Below are 18,559 nucleotides of genomic sequence, written 5' to 3'. Positions count from 1 at the left end.
TTTGCAATGTATACAGATATCAAATCATTATTTTGTACACCTAAAACCAATACAATGTTATATGTCGACTACATCTCAATAAAAAATAATTTTAAAGTATCATCTTAAAATATTACTTGTAATATGTATTATTAGATATTATACTATTATTAGTTTTGTTCAGTTTCTTTAAAATCAGTTTTCTCTGGAAAGGAGCTCTTTGAAGTTTCATAATTTAGATTCTGAATTTTTAATGTTTTATTCCAAGGCATATATTATTGAGATTATGTAATCCAAAAGACAAGACATTATCTATTTTACAACACTTGATTTATAGTTTTTAGATTAAAAGCTACATATATTCATGAAAATCCTTGTCTTTGGCGAGAAATATAAAGTAACTAACAAATTACTAGTTGTTAATTCTTCAGTGTTTTAAAAGGGAAGTCTTTAATTTTCATTTTGTCCCAAATAGAAAGTCTGTATCATATTTTAACATTATGAGTTGTATAAAGAAATGAAGATTACTTTGTTTTTAGCATCTGAGACCATGATAGACTTACTGCTGCCCTAGTTCAAAATGTAATACACTATAAAAACATAACCACAGAATTCTTTTGTTTTCATTTTTCAGTTTTCATTTTCAGAAGGAAACTTAAGAGATTGTGTGAACCCATTGGTCTCATTTTACAGATGAGCAAACTGAAGATTATTGAAATAAAGGTGCTTAATGAAGTAGTTAGATAATAGATTCCATCTCAATCAATTTAGCTTTTTTCTCATCAAACATTTGTCTGGTAGATATTGAGGTCAAAGATGGTTCTTTTAGGCAAAGTCCAGGGCCTGTTTGAGTAAAAGACATTTGAAGGAGGTCATGGTGATAGAGTTTGTGAAGGAGATTTCTATCTGACTAAAAAGTCTATCCACACAAATATTAGACAGTGATTTTTGTCTCTGTATATTTCTATTAATTTCAAATTAATTCATTATTTGGTGGCTCTGATATCCTGTGACTCATGTTGACAAGGGCTGTGGACAAGTGGGACCATTACTTGCTCCTTCCTGGCCCTAAGCAAGGAGAGGTTTCAAAGTGTAGTTCAATATGGGAAGCCCTTTGGTAAGATACTACATGAGTGTCAGCATTTAGCATGGCTGTTTCCTCCATGAAGAGACCAGCCCCCTGTAAGGTACAGGGTTCACTTAGGATGCCAGTGGTCTAGACATCCTATGAGCTGCAGCCTTGGTTGCCAAGCACCTTTCCCCCTTGTCTAGTACCCATCTCCCACTTCTGAACAACCACTGCTGAGCTCAACAAGGGTGCCCTGGGCCCAGGGTGATGTTCTATCTCACCTTCCATTCCACTCCCTCCCTCTTCACACGTGTGCATTGAGGGTAAGCCCTGTCATACCTTCCTCACACAGCACAGAATGATAAGCCATGGCTACGGTTTACAAAACAAAATCTCAAGCCAATTTATTCAATGTAATCTTATAAGGAGCATAAACAGAGCAATCATCCTGTATTCTCCTCACACTTGAACACATGAACAAGGAGACATGTTCTGCATACACTTAGCACAGCTCTGGCCCTCTGCAGCTTCGCACCAGCCCTCACAGCAGAGTCTCCCTTTCTGACATGGGTCTATGCAATTAGGAATATACAGGTTATTTTCTTTTCCATGCCTCACATAAATCATCTTAATTTCTCTGTAGCTTAATTTCCCCTCCTCTTTCTCTCTCTTTCCCTTTTTTCTCTGACTAGATCATCTCTAAACCCCTTTCCTGTTCTTTCTATTTAAGAAATATCATCTAAAGTAATGTCTAAAATATATGAGTCTAATATTTTAACGTAATGGTGATTATGGCTTCCTCTTGTATGTTTTTAGTCTTAACAAGTCATGAAACCAATAACAAATATGAAATTAAAGACAACTTTGGACAGTGTATATACTTTGCAGCAGAGGATACTACTTTCTGTACCAGATGTTGCTATGGATCTTTCAGGCCTTTTATCATAAAGATCCTTGATCTTAAGGGCCAAGAAATCATAACTCTGAAGAGACCACTAAGGTGTACCAGCTGTTGTTTCCCCTGCTGCCTGCAGGAGGTCGGTGAGCAATTACCAGGGTACTTTGCAAAGTAGTTCTGTAAGAATTTTACCCTCTTGTTGAATTTATATAATCAAAGTGAGATCTAAAGTAAAGGTGGTCCACAAGCTATTGGTTTATACCTGAGAGTAAACTGTACAGGAAGGAAGGCAGGTGGAAAAGAGTGAGCAGTTAGCCCCCTGTCCCTGAGTAGGGCGCCTCCTAGGGGTGAGATCAGAGACCTCAGAGATCAGACTCCTCGATCTTCAGGGAGAGCTAAGAAGGTAAGGCACCTAGGTCAAGTCCCTCTCCCAAAATGACCATGAGGGCCTGGCCAAAGCCAGAGGAGGGCACCATGGAGATACCCTCGAATGCCATCCCAGAGGCAAGTGGACAGAAGAATGAGGAAAAAGACAGATGTGTTCATGTCACAATTTTAGCCAACCTACAAGGAGCAAACCTAGGAGAAGGCCCCCTGAGAAATCTCAACTCCTGTGTTTTTCAGTTCTCCATTGGGAAAAAGTAACATATTTGAGTCCCTGTAATAGGGATATGCTAGTTGTGAGTACCTTCAGCTCCATGAGGTCCAGCTGTCTCTTTCATGTTACTTGACAGCCTGACAGAGAACATAGATCTTAGGGGAGACGCCAGGCAGAGTGTTTACAGGAAGCTGGCCTCTGCCTAGATTCCACGGGCCTGAGCCCAGCCCTGCCTGTCACTCAGCCATCCATACGGGCAGCTGTGAGGGCAGGACAGACACGCAAGCACATAGATATCTGACGTCTAATACTGTACTTATTTTGAAAGGAAAACTGACCTTATTCATACTGAATTGTTTTGTTTTCCATGTTAATTAGCCTAGATAGAACAATATAGGAATAGCGGAGAGAAAGATGAGAGTCTGATGGACTGTTCCCTACAATTTATGGAGCACGTTCGCATACATTTTTCTGTTGGTCTCAGTAAAGAGACCTGGGAGGTCCTCATCCACAGATGAACGTACTGAGATTCTCTCAAGGTCGCCCAGCTAAGACGCACAGCCAAGACTCCAGGCCCCATTTTCTTTCCATCATAGCACCACTGCCACTCATATTTGAAAACTGCCCCAGTGATCAGGGCTCTGTCCATCTATCTAAACCACTGTTTTTAAAGGAGTTTAAGAAAAGAGCTTTTAATAATTTAGATATTTTTATATAGGTATGAAATTTTTTAAATACATGAGGCCAGTAGAACAATGCTCAGAGTGGAGACTGTGCACGTAGCCTCCCCACGGTTGTGTCTCATCTTTTTCACTTTGCAGCTCGGGAATATGATACAAGTTAATTAACCTCATTGTTCCTCAGTTATTTCCTCTATAAATAGGGATAATAGTATCAATCTGGTAAGAATCTAGTGTGAAGTAAGTGGTGCATAGAACAGTATCTTTCCCTTAGAAAGTGAGCAAAGGATCTAAATAGACATGTTTTCAAAGAAGACATACAAATGGCCAACAGATACATGAAAAGCTGCTCAGCATCATTAATCATCAGAAAAACGCAAATCAAAACCATAATGACATATCATATCACACCTGTTACAATGTCATCAAAAGGTCAAGCCATATGTTAGCAAAGATTTATAGAAAAAGGAACCTTTACACTCTCTGATGGAAGTACATTGGTACAGCCAATTATGGAAAAGAGTATTAAGTCTCCTCAGATAATTAAAAATAGAACTACCATAAGATCCAGCAATCCAACTTCTGAGTATATATCCTAAGGAAATAAAATCAGGTTCTCAAAGAGATTTCTGCACTTACATGTTTATTGAACCCTTATTCACGGCAGCCAAGATATGGAAACATCCTCAGTGTCCACTGACTGATGAAAGGACAAAGAAAATGTGAGATGTGTGTGTATAATATTATCCAGCCAAAAAAGAGAAGAAAATCCTGTCATTTGGGACAACATGCATGCTTCGAGAAACCAATATGCTAACTGAAATAAGCCAGATTAAAAACACAAATACTGGATGGCATCATTTATATGTCAAATCATTAAAAAAAATGTCTGATTCAGAGATACACAGAGTATAATGCTAATTGCCAAGGGCTGCTGGGTGGGAGAATTGGGGTATGTTAGTCAAACACTACAAACTTTCAATTATCAGATGAATAAGTTCTGAGGATCTAATGCACAGAATAGGGACTATAGTTAACAATACTAAACTGTATACTTGAGATTTGCTAAGAGATATATTTCAAGTGTTCTCACCAAAAAAAAAAAGTTAACTATATGAGGTGAAAGTTGTTTCATTTAACTTAATTGCGGTAATCTTTCCACACTGTGTATGTGTATCAAATCATCCCATTATGTAATTTAAATACACTACAATTTTGTATGTCAATTGCACCTCAATAAAAATGGGAAAAAAGTATACTACTAATATGAAAACAAGTAGTGAGTAAATGAGCGCTGTTATCAGACATTGTTATGATAATAATGATGATCACATAATATATATACTGTTCTGTTTTGTAGATAGAAGTCCACACTCCTCATGGTGTACCAATAGGTTATGTTACTCAGACTTGGCACCCATATCTGCCGAAGTTTACAATTCAAAATGAGAATAAAATGGATATTCTAAGAATTATAGGTCCATGTCTTGTGTGCAACTGTTGTGGAAACGTTGATTTTAAGGTAAGAGAGGTGATAATATTTATAGGATTTGCTTTCCTACTATAAGGAGAAAATAATTGTGTAAGATGTTATAAATATATTAAATAATGATTTGTATACATATTTCAAGAGGAAGAGAATGTGCTCATATATTTAACTTTGGTTATTATTGCTCTAATTAAGTGTAAGTGTTGATTATATTAAATGGAAAAAAAGAGAAGCAGAGCCTTATAGTCAAATAAACATAAGGAAAGCATCTAACCCTTCAACATGGTGGTTCTGTTTGGAGGCAGGTATATTATCCATTTTAAGTAGAACCGTAACCTTGTCACCAAGTCTGATTGCCAAAGCATGTGGTCCTTCCTTAGTCTGAAATATGGGCTGCCAGTGCTGTAGCCCCTCTTTAGAAGCACTGACATCTTTGAGTTCCTACAAAAAGCTCACTTACGCAAAGAGAATTTTAAGAAAAATGGTGTAAGATGTACTATGCAATTATACTTCTCTGCAGTCTTCGTCTTCATATTAACTCCATCGCTGTGAACCACAATACACCTGTGTATTTCCTAGATAAAGAAACTCATCACAGCAGTTTTCCAGCAGGTGGTCTCCAGCCCTTACAGACCATATTATTTAGATGCAGTTGTATAAAGGTTGAGTGTTTTATAACTTAATATCATGATTCTCTTAGAAAATCATAAAATCTGTTCAACTGGACCCACATTTCTGCAGAAGGAGGAAAAAATCCAGAACTGAGCAGGGCTGCCACCTTATGATAACATATAGGAACTTTGCCACTGTCCCCTGACATCCTAAGGTTTTTCACTATCCAGAATCTTTCTTTTACATTATCTCCTCGCTTCCCTTGTTATAGTGTTTTCAATTCCTCTGCTAGACCCTGCTCATTTAAAGATTAATCAGTCTTCACGTGGACTTCCTAGTCTCATGACAAAGATGAGAAGTCCCAAGAAAACACAATTAATGTAAAGAGACTTCATAAAGGCTCTTTTAAAGAGCTATGTACAATGTATGTGAGATGTACATAAAAGGACTTCATAGGTATACCTAATACCAGTTCTCTGTGTGTGTAGAGGATGGGGTATCGATCAAAGATGCAGAGGAACAGAAAGAGAATTATTCATTCAAGGAACAATAATAACAAGACTTTTAGCTGGCAGATGCTTTATTTGGTGGGAATAAGTGAAAACATGAAAAGTATTTTGAAACTCAGGTATTTAATGCTAAGAAGCTTAGATTTCACCCAACAATCCTTCTCAATGGATGCCTTAAAACAAGATTATATGTAATGAATTAGCTTCTTTCCTGGGCATCTAGGATGATGATAATTAGGTATTCTCTTTCAGAGAATTGAAAACATACTCGCTTGAATCAATTTCTGATGGAAAGTTTGACACCTTAAAGCGGGATTTATTAGTACGAGGGACCACTATGGAACCTGGACTCCATCATGATATCAGTGGTCTTTGAAAGCTGGAGTAGAATGGGATAACAGCCTGAACATGAAGGAGCAGGAATCATTCTAAAGGAGGAAATAATTCAGACACATTTCATAAGTGAACCAAGTGAAACTGATTCACAGATTTGATGTCAGTTGAGGAGGAAAAATATTGGGAGATAATTCTGTTGTCTGATGTTTGAGAAGCTGAATGAATAATGATGGCGTTGGCCAATTTAAGAATATTGAAGGAGAAGCACATGATGTGAAAAGCTAATGACTTTTACTTGAGTCATGCTGGATTTTAGGTATGCAGAAGAAAAGGCTGGGGAGTTTTCAGCATACAGAAGGTAGTTAAAGCCAGGACAAGATTATTCCAAAGGTGAGCAGAAGAAAGACAAGTAGGCTTTCAATCTCATGGAGATGATAGGGCAGTCTGTCTTCTTCCAGGACTCTTGGTGGGGGAAAAAATATGCCTGTATGAAACTGATTTCCAATCCAGTCCCTTCTGTGACTCTGATGTCTGAATGCATACCACTGTTTTGGTTCAGGAATCTCAAAACACAGAAACTGACCTTGAGTGGTGATACAGATGGCAGAATTGAATGCAGAAGCAAAGTAGAAGATTATCACTGAGGGTACCCTCTATTCCTACTGGAAAAGCCTATCTTCACATGAGCAGATTCAAAAATTATATAATGCTCTAGCAAGTAATCCACCAAGAATAAACGGCATACAATAGAACAGTCTGCAATCAATCATATAAGAAATACCTAAATAAACACTAAAGAGACCAAGAAGCAAAAGTCACAAGAATAAGAAAAAGGATTTGAAAACAAATCAGAAGAATCTCCAGAAATAAGGAGCAGTGCCTGATTTAAAAGAGGAGGTGGGAAAAAGACATAAATTTGAAGTGACAAAAATAAAATTGAAGGGACATAGAAGGCTAGGGGGAAAAAACAACTGCTTGTACATATGCCAAAGAGAAGATACAGAGAAGAAAAAGACAGAGAATGTGCTGAAAAGATATTCAAAGAGATAAATTACTAAAATTCTTTCAGACCTGATGCTACGAATGCTCAGACTCAGAAATTGCAAGGAGTTCTGGAAAAGAAAAAGAAATGATACCCAGGTACAGCTTAGATAAACAGCAAACTTCAAACTAAAAATGGAAATCTAAGATCAGCAAGTGACAAGGGAGAAATTTATCTCTAATATATAATTTCCTACAATTAATGCTTTTGAACATTTTACTCTACCTTCACTGGCTACTTGTATTTGCTCTTTTTGCATTATGCATTAATATCCATTTACCTATTGGGCTGTTTACTTTTTATTGTCAATTTATAAAAATAATTTGTGTCCTGGAGATACTAATTCTGCATCTGTCCTCTGATTTGCAAATATTTCCCACAAACCTACCCTTTGTTTTCATACTTTTTTAAAATATATTTTTGCCATACACAAATTTTAAATCGTATATGGCCAAATATGTCTATTTTCATAGCTTCTGGTTCTCTTGTCTTAATTATGAAGGTACACAGCAAACCTTATATTTTTTCTAATCTTTTTGTAATTTTATATTTAAATCTTTAACTCATCAGCAGTTTTATTAGTACAGGATAGGAGCAAACTTTGTTTTATTTCAGATAACTAAACAGTTGTGCCATCAGAATTTATTAAGTAAATATTCTTGGCTAAATTGAAATACCATCCTCACCATACATGAAATTCCCACAAGTAATGGAATTAATTTCTAGATTCCATGCTCTGTTGCAGTGACCTAACTGTGTTCACAGCAGTGCCTTATGATATGCTTATGATGCCTTAATGTATGTCCTCTGTCTACCTATAGCAAAATGATCACTCGTTATTCTTCTTATCATATTTGCTTGCTCTTATCTAATTTTCCTTTCATATGAACAGTAAGATAATTTCATTCAGTTTTTCAGAAGTTAGAATCTAATCAGTACTGCGTGAAACATGCTCATCATTTTTAAAAATCAGCATACATGCAATGCTAAACCTAGCCCATCTCAGAAGTGTTATGTCTTCAAATTCATATCTTATTTTGTATTCTTCATAAGACCACATAGGTTTCTTCATATAGAACCTCTGACTTTTTTGTTAAGCTTATTCCTAAGTAATGTGTAGCCATTTATCACTACTAAGAACGAATATTTATATTTTGAGGTGCTTATTCTAAATAGTACAAAAAGCTATTTTTCTTTACTTTGTATCCAGTCATATGACTATTATAATGTTAAATTTAGGTGTTTTTGCATTATTAGTTTTTCTAGCTATAAAATCACAGTGCAAATGAGATTCTGGTAGCTTTTCTAGTGTTTCTAAACCCGCTGGCTCATTTTTTCTTCCAGCCTAACTACAGATCAGAATTAGTAATGATGATGATGACAACTGTGGGAGTATCTACCAAGCTGATGATTTCAGTTGAAATAGTACCAAATATTTCACACTTTAGGAAGATATTACTCTTGTTTTCATAACATTTTTTTCTCTTCCTATTTACTTAAAGCAGGAATGAGCAAAAAAAATTTTTGTGCAGGACCAGACAGAGAATATTTAAGATGTTGTGGGCCACATGTTCATTGTCACAACACCTCAATTATACCATTGTGGCATAAAGGGAGTCACAAGCAGTACATTAATGAATGGTCACGTTTGTCCACCATTAAACTTCACTTACAAAAACAGAAGGCAGGCAGATATGGCCCATGGACCACTGTTTGCTGACTCCTGACTGAGATTTTTATTAGGAATTGATACTTAACTTTTTGAAAAGAATACCATAATGACCAAGAGTACAGACCCTGGAACCAGAATGCCTTGGTTTGAAACCCATGACCACAATTTATCTGTGTAACAGTGAACAAATTACTCAACCTTTCTTTGCTTCAATTTTTTCATATGGAAAATATGGATAATAATAGTAGGTAACATGCAAGGTTATCATGTGCATTAAATTACCTAACCGTTGTAAAGCCTTTGTATGCCATCCATATACTAAATGTTATATAAATGTTTAGTTAGTAAATACTAAAATATCTTTTCAGCAACCACTGATGCGATCTTTTGTTTTAAATTCTATTAATTTTCTAGTATTTCACACTTATTATTGTATATTCTTTTGATACTTACCTAGGATGCTGTGCTAGTGTTCTACTGGGATTTTTGGATTTATATTATGTGAGTCTATAGTTTTCTTTTTAGAATATCTTTAACAGTTATTGGTATAAATTTATATACTTACAAATTTAATTCAGATATAATATACATAATGCTATTTTTTTACCCACACTTCTGACACCAAAGGTATGAAATTTTTTCTCATATCAAACAGTCCTCCAACTCTCCAGATACAAACTGGTCATCCTACAATTTAATTCATTTCTGACAGTAACAAATTGGAGTTGATGCAGACCCTATAGATTAAGGGCCCTGTCCCACTAGACTACCCCTACCTCAGATGCCAATCACGAGTCCCAGAACTCCTGCATTCCTGACCAACCTGGTATAAAGCAGAGGTTCTCAGATTTGATCATTTGCTGGAGTGGATCACAGAACTCAGAAACACACTTTACTCACATGAACAGGTTTTATAAAGGATATTACAAGGACGCAGGTGATCACCAAGAGGAAGCACAGGCACACTTCTTATTTGCACCTCACTTTATTGCTCTTCACAGATACTGCACTTTGTACAAATAGAAGGCTTGTGGCAACCTTGAATGAGGCCAGTCTACCAGCACCATTTTTCCATCATCTTTTGTTCACTTCGTGTCTCTGTTGTCACAAATTGGTAATTCTTGCAGTATTTCAAAACCCTCCACCAGCAAAAAGATTATGATTCACTGAAGTCTGGGATGATAGTTAGCATCTTTTAGCAATAAAGTATGTTTAATTAAGGCATGTATATTGTTTTAGACATAATGCTATTGCACAGGTAAGAGGCTACAGTATAATTTACAAATAATTTTATATGTCCTGGAAAATCAGAATTTCATGTGATTCACTTTGTTGCGAGATTTGCTTTGTTGTGGTGGTCTGGATCCAAACCTGCAACATATCCAAGGTATGCATATATCTAGGGTAAGGTCTGGAAAGGTATAGCTGTCTGTCTTCATGGCACTGGAATGCATCCCCCTCTAAAAATATGTATACATTCACCAACCTGGAAGATCTCTGAACCCTATCAGTTAGTTTTTATGGAGTTTTCATTACATGGACATGACTGATTAAATCATCGGCTATTGGTGATTAAGTCGATCTCTAGCCTCTCCCTCACATCTCCTTTCCCCGCCCCCATGCCAAGTCTCTGTTCATCGTTTGGACTTCCTGGTGACCAGCCCCCATCCTGAAGTTGAAAGTAGTCCATAGCCACAGACATATCATTAGCCTGCAAAAGATTTATCATTCAGAAGTTTCCAAAGGTTTTAGAATCTGTGTGCTAGAAACCTGGAACAAAGACCACATATTACATAAACAAAACAAAAGAAAACTATAATTCCTATCAGTCAGCAAGTTACAAGAATTTTAGAGCTCTACGTCAGGAGTCAGGCACAAAAACTAAATATGTATTTCTTGTGTCACAAACATTAATTATTTCAGAGTTGAAATAACCTTATTATAGGTATTTTTCTCTTTTTTAAAAGGTCATTTGGAATTTAGGTAAAAATTACCTAGTCCTGATAACTTTTAAATTGTGAGACATTATTCATATTTAAAGGTTTCCACAAAAATTTTTTTGTTTTAACTTTGGAATGATTTTGGTGGAGTTTAAAATGTCTCACTATAAAAATCATAAAGGGGAAATTTTAGTATCTTAAATTCAGTGGTGGGATTATGGTGGCTGGTAAATTATCTTCTGTGTTTTTTATTTTAAAAAAATATTTTTAAATTAAAAATAAATTTAAAAAATAAGATTTCTTTACTAGCTAAAAATGGCAGCTATTAGAAGGTGATTTACTAAAGTGTACGAAAGATTTATGTGTGTTTTGCCACAATAGTGTTGCATAACAAATAACCCCTAAAGGTCAGTGGCTTATAAAGCAGGAATTGATTCTCATGCTTATGGGTCTGCAGGTTAACTGTGTCTGGGGGATATACCGAGGCCCAGCCAGACAGCTCTGATTGAGGCTGCTGTTTGGCTTCAGGTCTGCTCCCGGTATGTTCATTCTGGAGCTGTAGCAACAGCAGCGGCCTAGATCGTGCTTCTCTGGTGGCTGATCCCTGGAGAGCAAGACTCAAGGCCAAACCACTCAGCCCTGTTTAAGGTCTCTGCTCATGTCACATCCACTAACACTCTGTCAGTCAAACAAGGCACATGGCCAAGCCTAATTTCAATGTGCAGGGAAGGATACTGGGCTAACAGTGGGAGGGGATTGAAATGAATATTTGATGAAGAGTAATCCATGCTATCACAGTGTTCATATTAGAAGTTTCATTCAGGTTTTTAAAGAACTTAACTACCCACACCCAAATAAAATGAGTCAGCTGTTTTTAGTTTCCCCATATTTATGTTACTGCCAACATAAAGTTGTTCCTAGTACATGTGGTACCTTGTGCACATTTGAAAAGGACGCTCCTCTTCCTGGGTTCACACAACCCTGCCTGTACATACTTTGGTGAATGGGGGCTACTTTCAGCCCATATGTGCCCATTTGGTGAGGTGCATCTGTCTGGCTATAAGCTGTCCAGCTCTTTATCATGGCCCTTGGCTTTCCACAGGCAGAACTGTAAAATTAGAAGAAATTTACTTTGGAGCCTTTTTCTTTCATACACACTTCCTCGTTTGTTGTCACCCACCCCCTCCTGTTGTCCAGTCTGACCCCAACCTTGGACCTGGGGCATCCCACTTACTGGTTACTTTCCTTCATTCAGAACTGCCAGTCCTCTTTTCCAGGCTCCTGACATTTCACATTTTCCTTCTGACAGCGGGTGACAATGGGGCCTCCCATCACCTCTAAACACTCAGCCTATGTAAACTCTCTGTGCTTGTCTTAGAACAGAACTTAGATGCAAGTTTCTTTTCCTACTCCCTGATGGCTTCTAGAAATTTCATCAAAGAAATATTTCATGCTTGTATCTTTCTCTACTTAACTTTTATTTTGGATCAATTCAACTCATTTATTAAGTCTATTTTAGTGTAGAATAAAAAAATGTTAAATATTTCACAAAACTACTTTTATACAAGTCCTCTAAGGCAAAGAAACAGTTTTTTTATGTATCTATAAATAGATGGATGTATCTCTATGATCTAATGAATTATATAATGTTCATAGTTCTATCTTGAATATACTTTTAAGAGTAAATTTGTTTCATTTTAATCAAACTTTGAAAGTAGATTAAAATTACCTAGAATTGTGTAAGACTAGAGTTTTGTTGTCTTTTATTTTTTACATTTTAGATTAAATCTCTTGATGGAAAAAATGTTGTTGGCAAGATTTCCAAGCAGTTTACTAGGATTATGAGAGAAATGTTTACACATTATAGTAACTATGGCATCCAGTTCCCTTCAGATGTTGATGTGAAAATAAAAGCTGTGATCATTGGCACGTGTTTCCTGCTTGTAAGTCTGTTCTCACTAACACTGGGTATAGATGGTTTCTCTAGCATCATTCTTAAATTATTCAGTAAACTGTATGTTTTAGAATGACCTTCTTCAATTTATAGGTTTTGTTCAAAAGGGTTCATTTAATCCTGGCTCTGAAATTCTGTTTTCTCCTGATACTCTCGATTCACAGGTGAGTAATTCTCTCTGGAAATTCTACTTAGTTTCACATGTCAATAGAAGGACCTTATGTGTTAAGGACAAGTCCTGGTCCTTGAGGCTTGTATTAAAAAATCAACATTGGTGCACTGGGGAATACTTTAAGTATGGGCTTACATGGAATAAAACTCAGTGAAACAAGATTACCTTTTGATTCACTATTAAATTAAATCCTTGAATACAAGAGTAGAATCTGAAATAAGTGTATACATCCAATCAAGCCATTAGATCAAACTGCCAATTGAGAGGAAATTCATGGGACAGAGCAGGGCCCTTGTCTTCACATTAAATCACTTAGGGAGATTTCAAAAGCCCAAGTACCAAGTCACACCCCAGTTCAATTAAATCAGAAGCTCAGAATCAGAAGTTTGTATAGTTCCCCATATGATTCCATATGCGGCCAAAGTCAAAGTCATCAGGGACAGAGCAATGATCTTCAACCTTAGCTGCACAGTAGAAACACCTGGGGAGAAATACCTGGGTAGTTTTTCAAAGCTTATATGTCAAGATTCCACTCAGATCTAGTAACCAAAATCTCTGGAGGTGAGACAGGGTCTTTAAGCTGTTTAGGGCTCCCAGGTGATTCCAATATGCAAACAAGGTTTGGAATCATTAGATAACTATCTTAAACATTCATTTGGAGATGCAATGTGAGAAAACTAAAAAGTGAGAGGATATATAGCAATAAAGGACCTGGTTCTGTCAATAAATAAATGTCAAGGAAGATAAAAAGATAAAAACAAAATGAAAAAAAGAGACCAACCTTACCTAGTTTACGGATCATGTTTGGATATTGATTTGAACAAATCAATGTAAAAACACATTTACAAGACATTTAAGGAATTTGACAATTGGACTATTTGATGATATTAGTGACTAAGGTTTAAGGTTTTTTTTTTAAGCTATGAATATAAGAATGGTTATATAAAAGCAAAATATCTTTTAACTTTTTGAGGCAAATACAAATGGCCAATAGGCACATGAAAAATGCTCAATATTACTAATTACCAGAGAAATGCAAATCAAAACTACAATGAGGTATCAACTCTTATCAGTCAGAATGGCCATCATTAAGAAGTCCACAAACAATAAATGCTAGAGAGGGTGTAGAGAAAAGGGAACCCTCCAACATTGCTGTGGGGATGTAGTTTGGTGCAGCCATTATGGAAAACAGTATGCAGATTTCTCAAAAGACTGAAAACAGACTTACCATATATTCCAGCAATCCCAGTCCTGGGCATATACCTGGAGGAAACTAATTCAGAAAGATACATGCACCCCAATGTTCATAGCAGCACTATTTACAATAGCCAAAACATGGAAGCAACCTAAATGCCCATCAACGGATGACTGGATAAAGAAATTGTGGTATATTTATACAATGGAATACTACTCAGCCATAAAAAAGAATAAAATAATACCATTTGTAGCAACATGGATGAACCTGGAGAACATTCTATGTGAAGTAAGCCAGAAAGAGAAAGAAAAATATCATATGATATCACATATATGTGGAATCTTAAAAAAAAAAAGATGAATTTATTTACAAAACAGAAACAGTGTCAGCTGAGGGAGGCTGATGTGGGGTTCTAGGAGGTAAGCGGCCCAAACGAAAAAATGCACGAGGAGTTGCCATACTGCTGGACAGACTTCAGCCGGAGACACCATGGGGTTAACAACACTTTATTGCCACAGGGAGGTGCCTATGATGCACCTGTCCTGCTTTTATCTGTTTTCTGTCAGCACATGCACGGTCTGAGTTTCTTTGTTCATTAGGCTTACAGAATATTTCTAGCACATGCGTACTTCTATTTTCTTTGTTCTAAATCTTATATAACTGACACATGCATGGAGCAATTATTTACTGCATACTATAAACATGCTCTGATCGTGGCCTTGGGTCCCACAGCTGTAAATCATCTCAAGACCAGCTCACAAACAGACTCACAGAAAACCAACTCATGGTTACCAGTGGGGGAAAAGGGGTGGGAAGGGATAAAATGGGAGCTTGAGATTTGCAGTTAGTAACTATACATCAAAAGATAAACAAGTTTATACTGTATAGCACAGGCAACTATATTCAATATCTTGTAGTAACCTATAAAGAAAAAGAATACAAAACAGAATATATGTATGTCTGTATATGAATAAAACATTATGCTGTACACCGAAAATTGACACATGAAAATTGACTATACTTCAGTAAAAAAATAAAATTTTTTGTTAATTGGTTGGTTTCAAAACAGATATAAATTAACAAGTTATAAATCCAGATTTTAGAAAGATAAATCCTCATGTTTATGCGAAAAATGAATTTGAGAGGTAAAATTGTAATAGTACATCTGCAAGTTATTAGCAATAAGGATTAAATTATTTCTGTTGAAGGGATAAGGAAAAATAACAGGTGTGAGAGAAATGAATTTCATAGGATTCAGCTAAAGTCATAGGGGAGGGAGTCTGGATCAATGCTGATGCAATGAAACAAGCTGGGAAATATAGGGAGCAAACTTGGAAGACCAATCATCAAACTGACACAAAATGTCCAAGGTGCCTTCTGACTCAACATGGCTGTCATTCTTATGAAAAAAAATCTAAAAATGATATATGGAACCCCAGTCACAAGTTACATTCCTAGAGAAGGACTACAAAAAGTAGAGGAAGAAAGAACGAACAAGAAAGATTCCAAGGCAGGTTATAGTGAAATAGAAATTACCAAAGATTAATTAAACTAATGCAGATATCAACAAATGAATAGACTCACAGGATTTAATTGCTATTAAAATGGAAAGCTGAAGGTGGAACTTATGTAGCTATAGACTTGCCCCAGATGTTATTTTTCACACTTAATTTTTCTTGTTTAACAGATGTATTACTGTGTTTCATCAGATTCCTTAGCATTTCTGCATCAGAGAATTGTCTCTGTTTTATTGCTGAAAATTCATTTCTGTGTTTTTGTTTTTGTATAGGATTTCATGTTTTATGAAAACAATGGATGCTTTCAGCTTTTGACATTAGGAATATGGTAGCGGACTGATGAAAGCATCAGAAAATTTAACGTCTATACTGATTGGGACTATATAAATGGAAGACTCACTGTTTTTTTCTCTTGGAGTCAAATACCACATGTGGAATACTCTGTGATGCCTGTAGTCCCAGAAGGTGACTTCACTTTGAAAGTATACAGTTTATTTTCTGTTCCCTGGCTTATAAATGTTTTTATACATTTTCTTTGAATGTTCACTCTGTATTTGGGAAAAATGACATAGGACTTTTTACGCTTAGACATGAAATTTCTTATGAAAAACTGTTTTGAATTATACTCTGGTTTATTTTCCATTTTTAAAGCAAAAATTAATGAAAAACTTATTAAAGGAATTATATTATAAAATTATACTTTATTAAATCTAGTTATTTTATATGTAACAACTCATGTTATTTTGTAAATCCTGTATATTCAAGGATTCACATAATTTCAGTTTCCTTTACAATTATGTTCAAATAATTCCCAATATGGAATTTAAGGAAAAGTAAAATGCGTTTGTTTTACAGTCAGGAATTCACATTATATTTAACTTTTAGATAAACTAATCTGCTAACATAAATAAAATCTTCATAATGACAAGACAATAAATTACCATTTTGATAGTTTTCAGTGAACAAAGAAAAATATAATTCTGTCCCAAAGAAGGACACATTGTAAGAACTCATTCTATAACTAGGATATCGTTATCATTTTTGAAGTAACTATTTATATATGGAATAGTTAGCACCCACATTCTAGCATTTATAGAACACTGTAACCTCGATATTACTCTATGTGTTAATAGAGCACACGTATACCTTTGCAGAAAATAACCTTCAATATGGGCTAGTATTAAATGTACCAATAATCAAACCACTAAAAATTTTAAATAGTTGATATATTTCTTTGCATATTTGATATTTTTAAACAAACCATGAACAATCAAGTCAGGTGGTACTCTGAACCCTGCACATTGACCTCTCATTTCCTTTCAAATCTCCTTAAAAGGAGCAAAAGCATATGATACCATTAGTAAAATCAATTCCAGCACTGGAAAACTAGAATTTCTATCTATCAGAAAGATAAAGAAATTTTTATACTCTGTTTTGTAGACAAAATTGAATCCAGTGAGAGGAGATGTCTAAACTTCAATTTACTTCATGCAAAGGAAAAATGTGTTTAAGAAATAAGAGTTTAGGGGAGAGATTCCCTGTCATCTCAGCAGAACTCCAGCACCACTGGTCCTGATGTTGAGAACACCGGGAGGGCAGGGAAGCTGCAAGAAAAGTGATGTCCAGGTCACCTTTCATTAGCCTAATCAATTCAGCAGATGCCAGGTTCCAATGATGAGGTGTATGTAACACAGGTACTCACATTCAGTTTACAGTTGGTACAGACAGCATGCCAGGTAAACGAGGTACTTGCACAGCTGGATCCCAGTGGCATTAGTTATACCAGTTAGAGAAGGGGAGGGCTTTCCAGGCCAGCGGTCAGGCACCACAGCCAACACAAAATGAGGCTAAAGGACTGGTATTATCTCATGACAGCTGTCATTCCTCCCCTCCCCCGCTTTCCCTCTTCTTTGCATGGGACCTAGGATCTCTGGCTAAGCAAAGCAAAAAAACAAACAAACAAACAAACAAAACAACCCAGCAATTAATCTGAACAGTTCCTTCTGTTTTCAACTGTGCACAGAAGACATAAGCAGAAACCTCCACACTATCTGCAGAACACATTTAAGTTCAAATATTAGACAAACTCCTCATTATTTACAAAGAGAAAAATGATCAAATATTAGAAATGTAAATGAGAAAAATATCAGGAATTACAAAAAGTATCATAATTTGTAATCTCAATGAGATTTGAGGAGATGTTGCATATGTTTTTTGGAACAAGCAATAGAGAAAAGGGGAATATTCTGATATGGCAAAATTTTAATAAGGTTGAAAAATGATGACCACATGTTAAAGTATAGAAGAAAGATAACACAATAAAGTAAAAGACAGATTTTTAGAAACTCTTCAGGAAGTCAAAGTTTAGAGGAAAAAAGGTGATTTCTGAGGAATAGAGAGATCAATTTCAATTTATGCATAATAGGAATTCCAGAAGGAAAAATCAGATGGAACCGAGAGAATAATTTTAAAAAGAAAACTAATTTGCAATCAGTACAGATCATATTCTTTTAGGTGAATGAATTCGCCATATATTAGAAAAATTATGAAAATACCTATTTATGATTATTCACAAAACAATTATTACAGACGTTGTTAGGCCTTAGTAGAATGGTTTCTGTGGCCTAAATTCCATGATATTCCCACAGTCTAGTTCATTTTTCTTACTTCATCAATAAGGCTCAACCAATTTTGCACTGTTTAATCACAGACATTTAAAGGACCAAAGTACGTGGAACAAAGAGAAATCCTATAAAGGTATTGTGACCTTGTCCCCCATTTCCCATGTCTGCCTTTGAGCAGAGACCTTACCAGTTCAGAGATTCTGTCCCTTAGCGTGATGTGACTTAGAGAGATGTGGGGTCATGGATCATTCGGAACAGGGGCTCCCTTTTCCT

The 18,559-nt window shown here is 35.9% G+C and overlaps 1 protein-coding gene across 9 annotated transcripts in view; it reads left to right on the top strand.

Moving 5' to 3' along the window:
* LOC102545946 (phospholipid scramblase 2-like) overlaps nucleotides 1–16,359 on the top strand; it is a 39,314-nt gene extending 22,955 nt beyond the window's left edge. For 7 of the 9 annotated variants that reach the window (XM_072958866.1, XM_072958850.1, XM_072958841.1 and 4 more), the window contains 5 exons: nucleotides 1,865–2,085; nucleotides 4,585–4,746; nucleotides 12,606–12,767; nucleotides 12,872–12,942; nucleotides 15,935–16,359. In XM_072958866.1, coding sequence (XP_072814967.1) covers nucleotides 1,865–2,085; nucleotides 4,585–4,746; nucleotides 12,606–12,767; nucleotides 12,872–12,942; nucleotides 15,935–15,977 — 659 coding nt within the window. In that variant the 3' untranslated portion in view covers nucleotides 15,978–16,359. Of the gene's footprint in view, nucleotides 1–1,864; nucleotides 2,086–4,584; nucleotides 4,747–9,341; nucleotides 9,386–12,605; nucleotides 12,768–12,871; nucleotides 12,943–15,934 lie in introns of those variants that run through there. The other 2 variants (XM_072958880.1, XM_072958885.1) reach the window with 2 other exon arrangements.
* Nucleotides 16,360–18,559: the final 2,200 nt, after the last annotated feature.

Source organism: Vicugna pacos, chromosome 1 (assembly GCF_048564905.1).
Source record: "Vicugna pacos chromosome 1, VicPac4, whole genome shotgun sequence".
Classification (NCBI taxonomy): domain Eukaryota; kingdom Metazoa; phylum Chordata; class Mammalia; order Artiodactyla; family Camelidae; genus Vicugna; species Vicugna pacos.
Note: the sequence above shows the minus strand (reverse complement) of the source record. Positions and strands in the feature narration are given on the sequence as shown.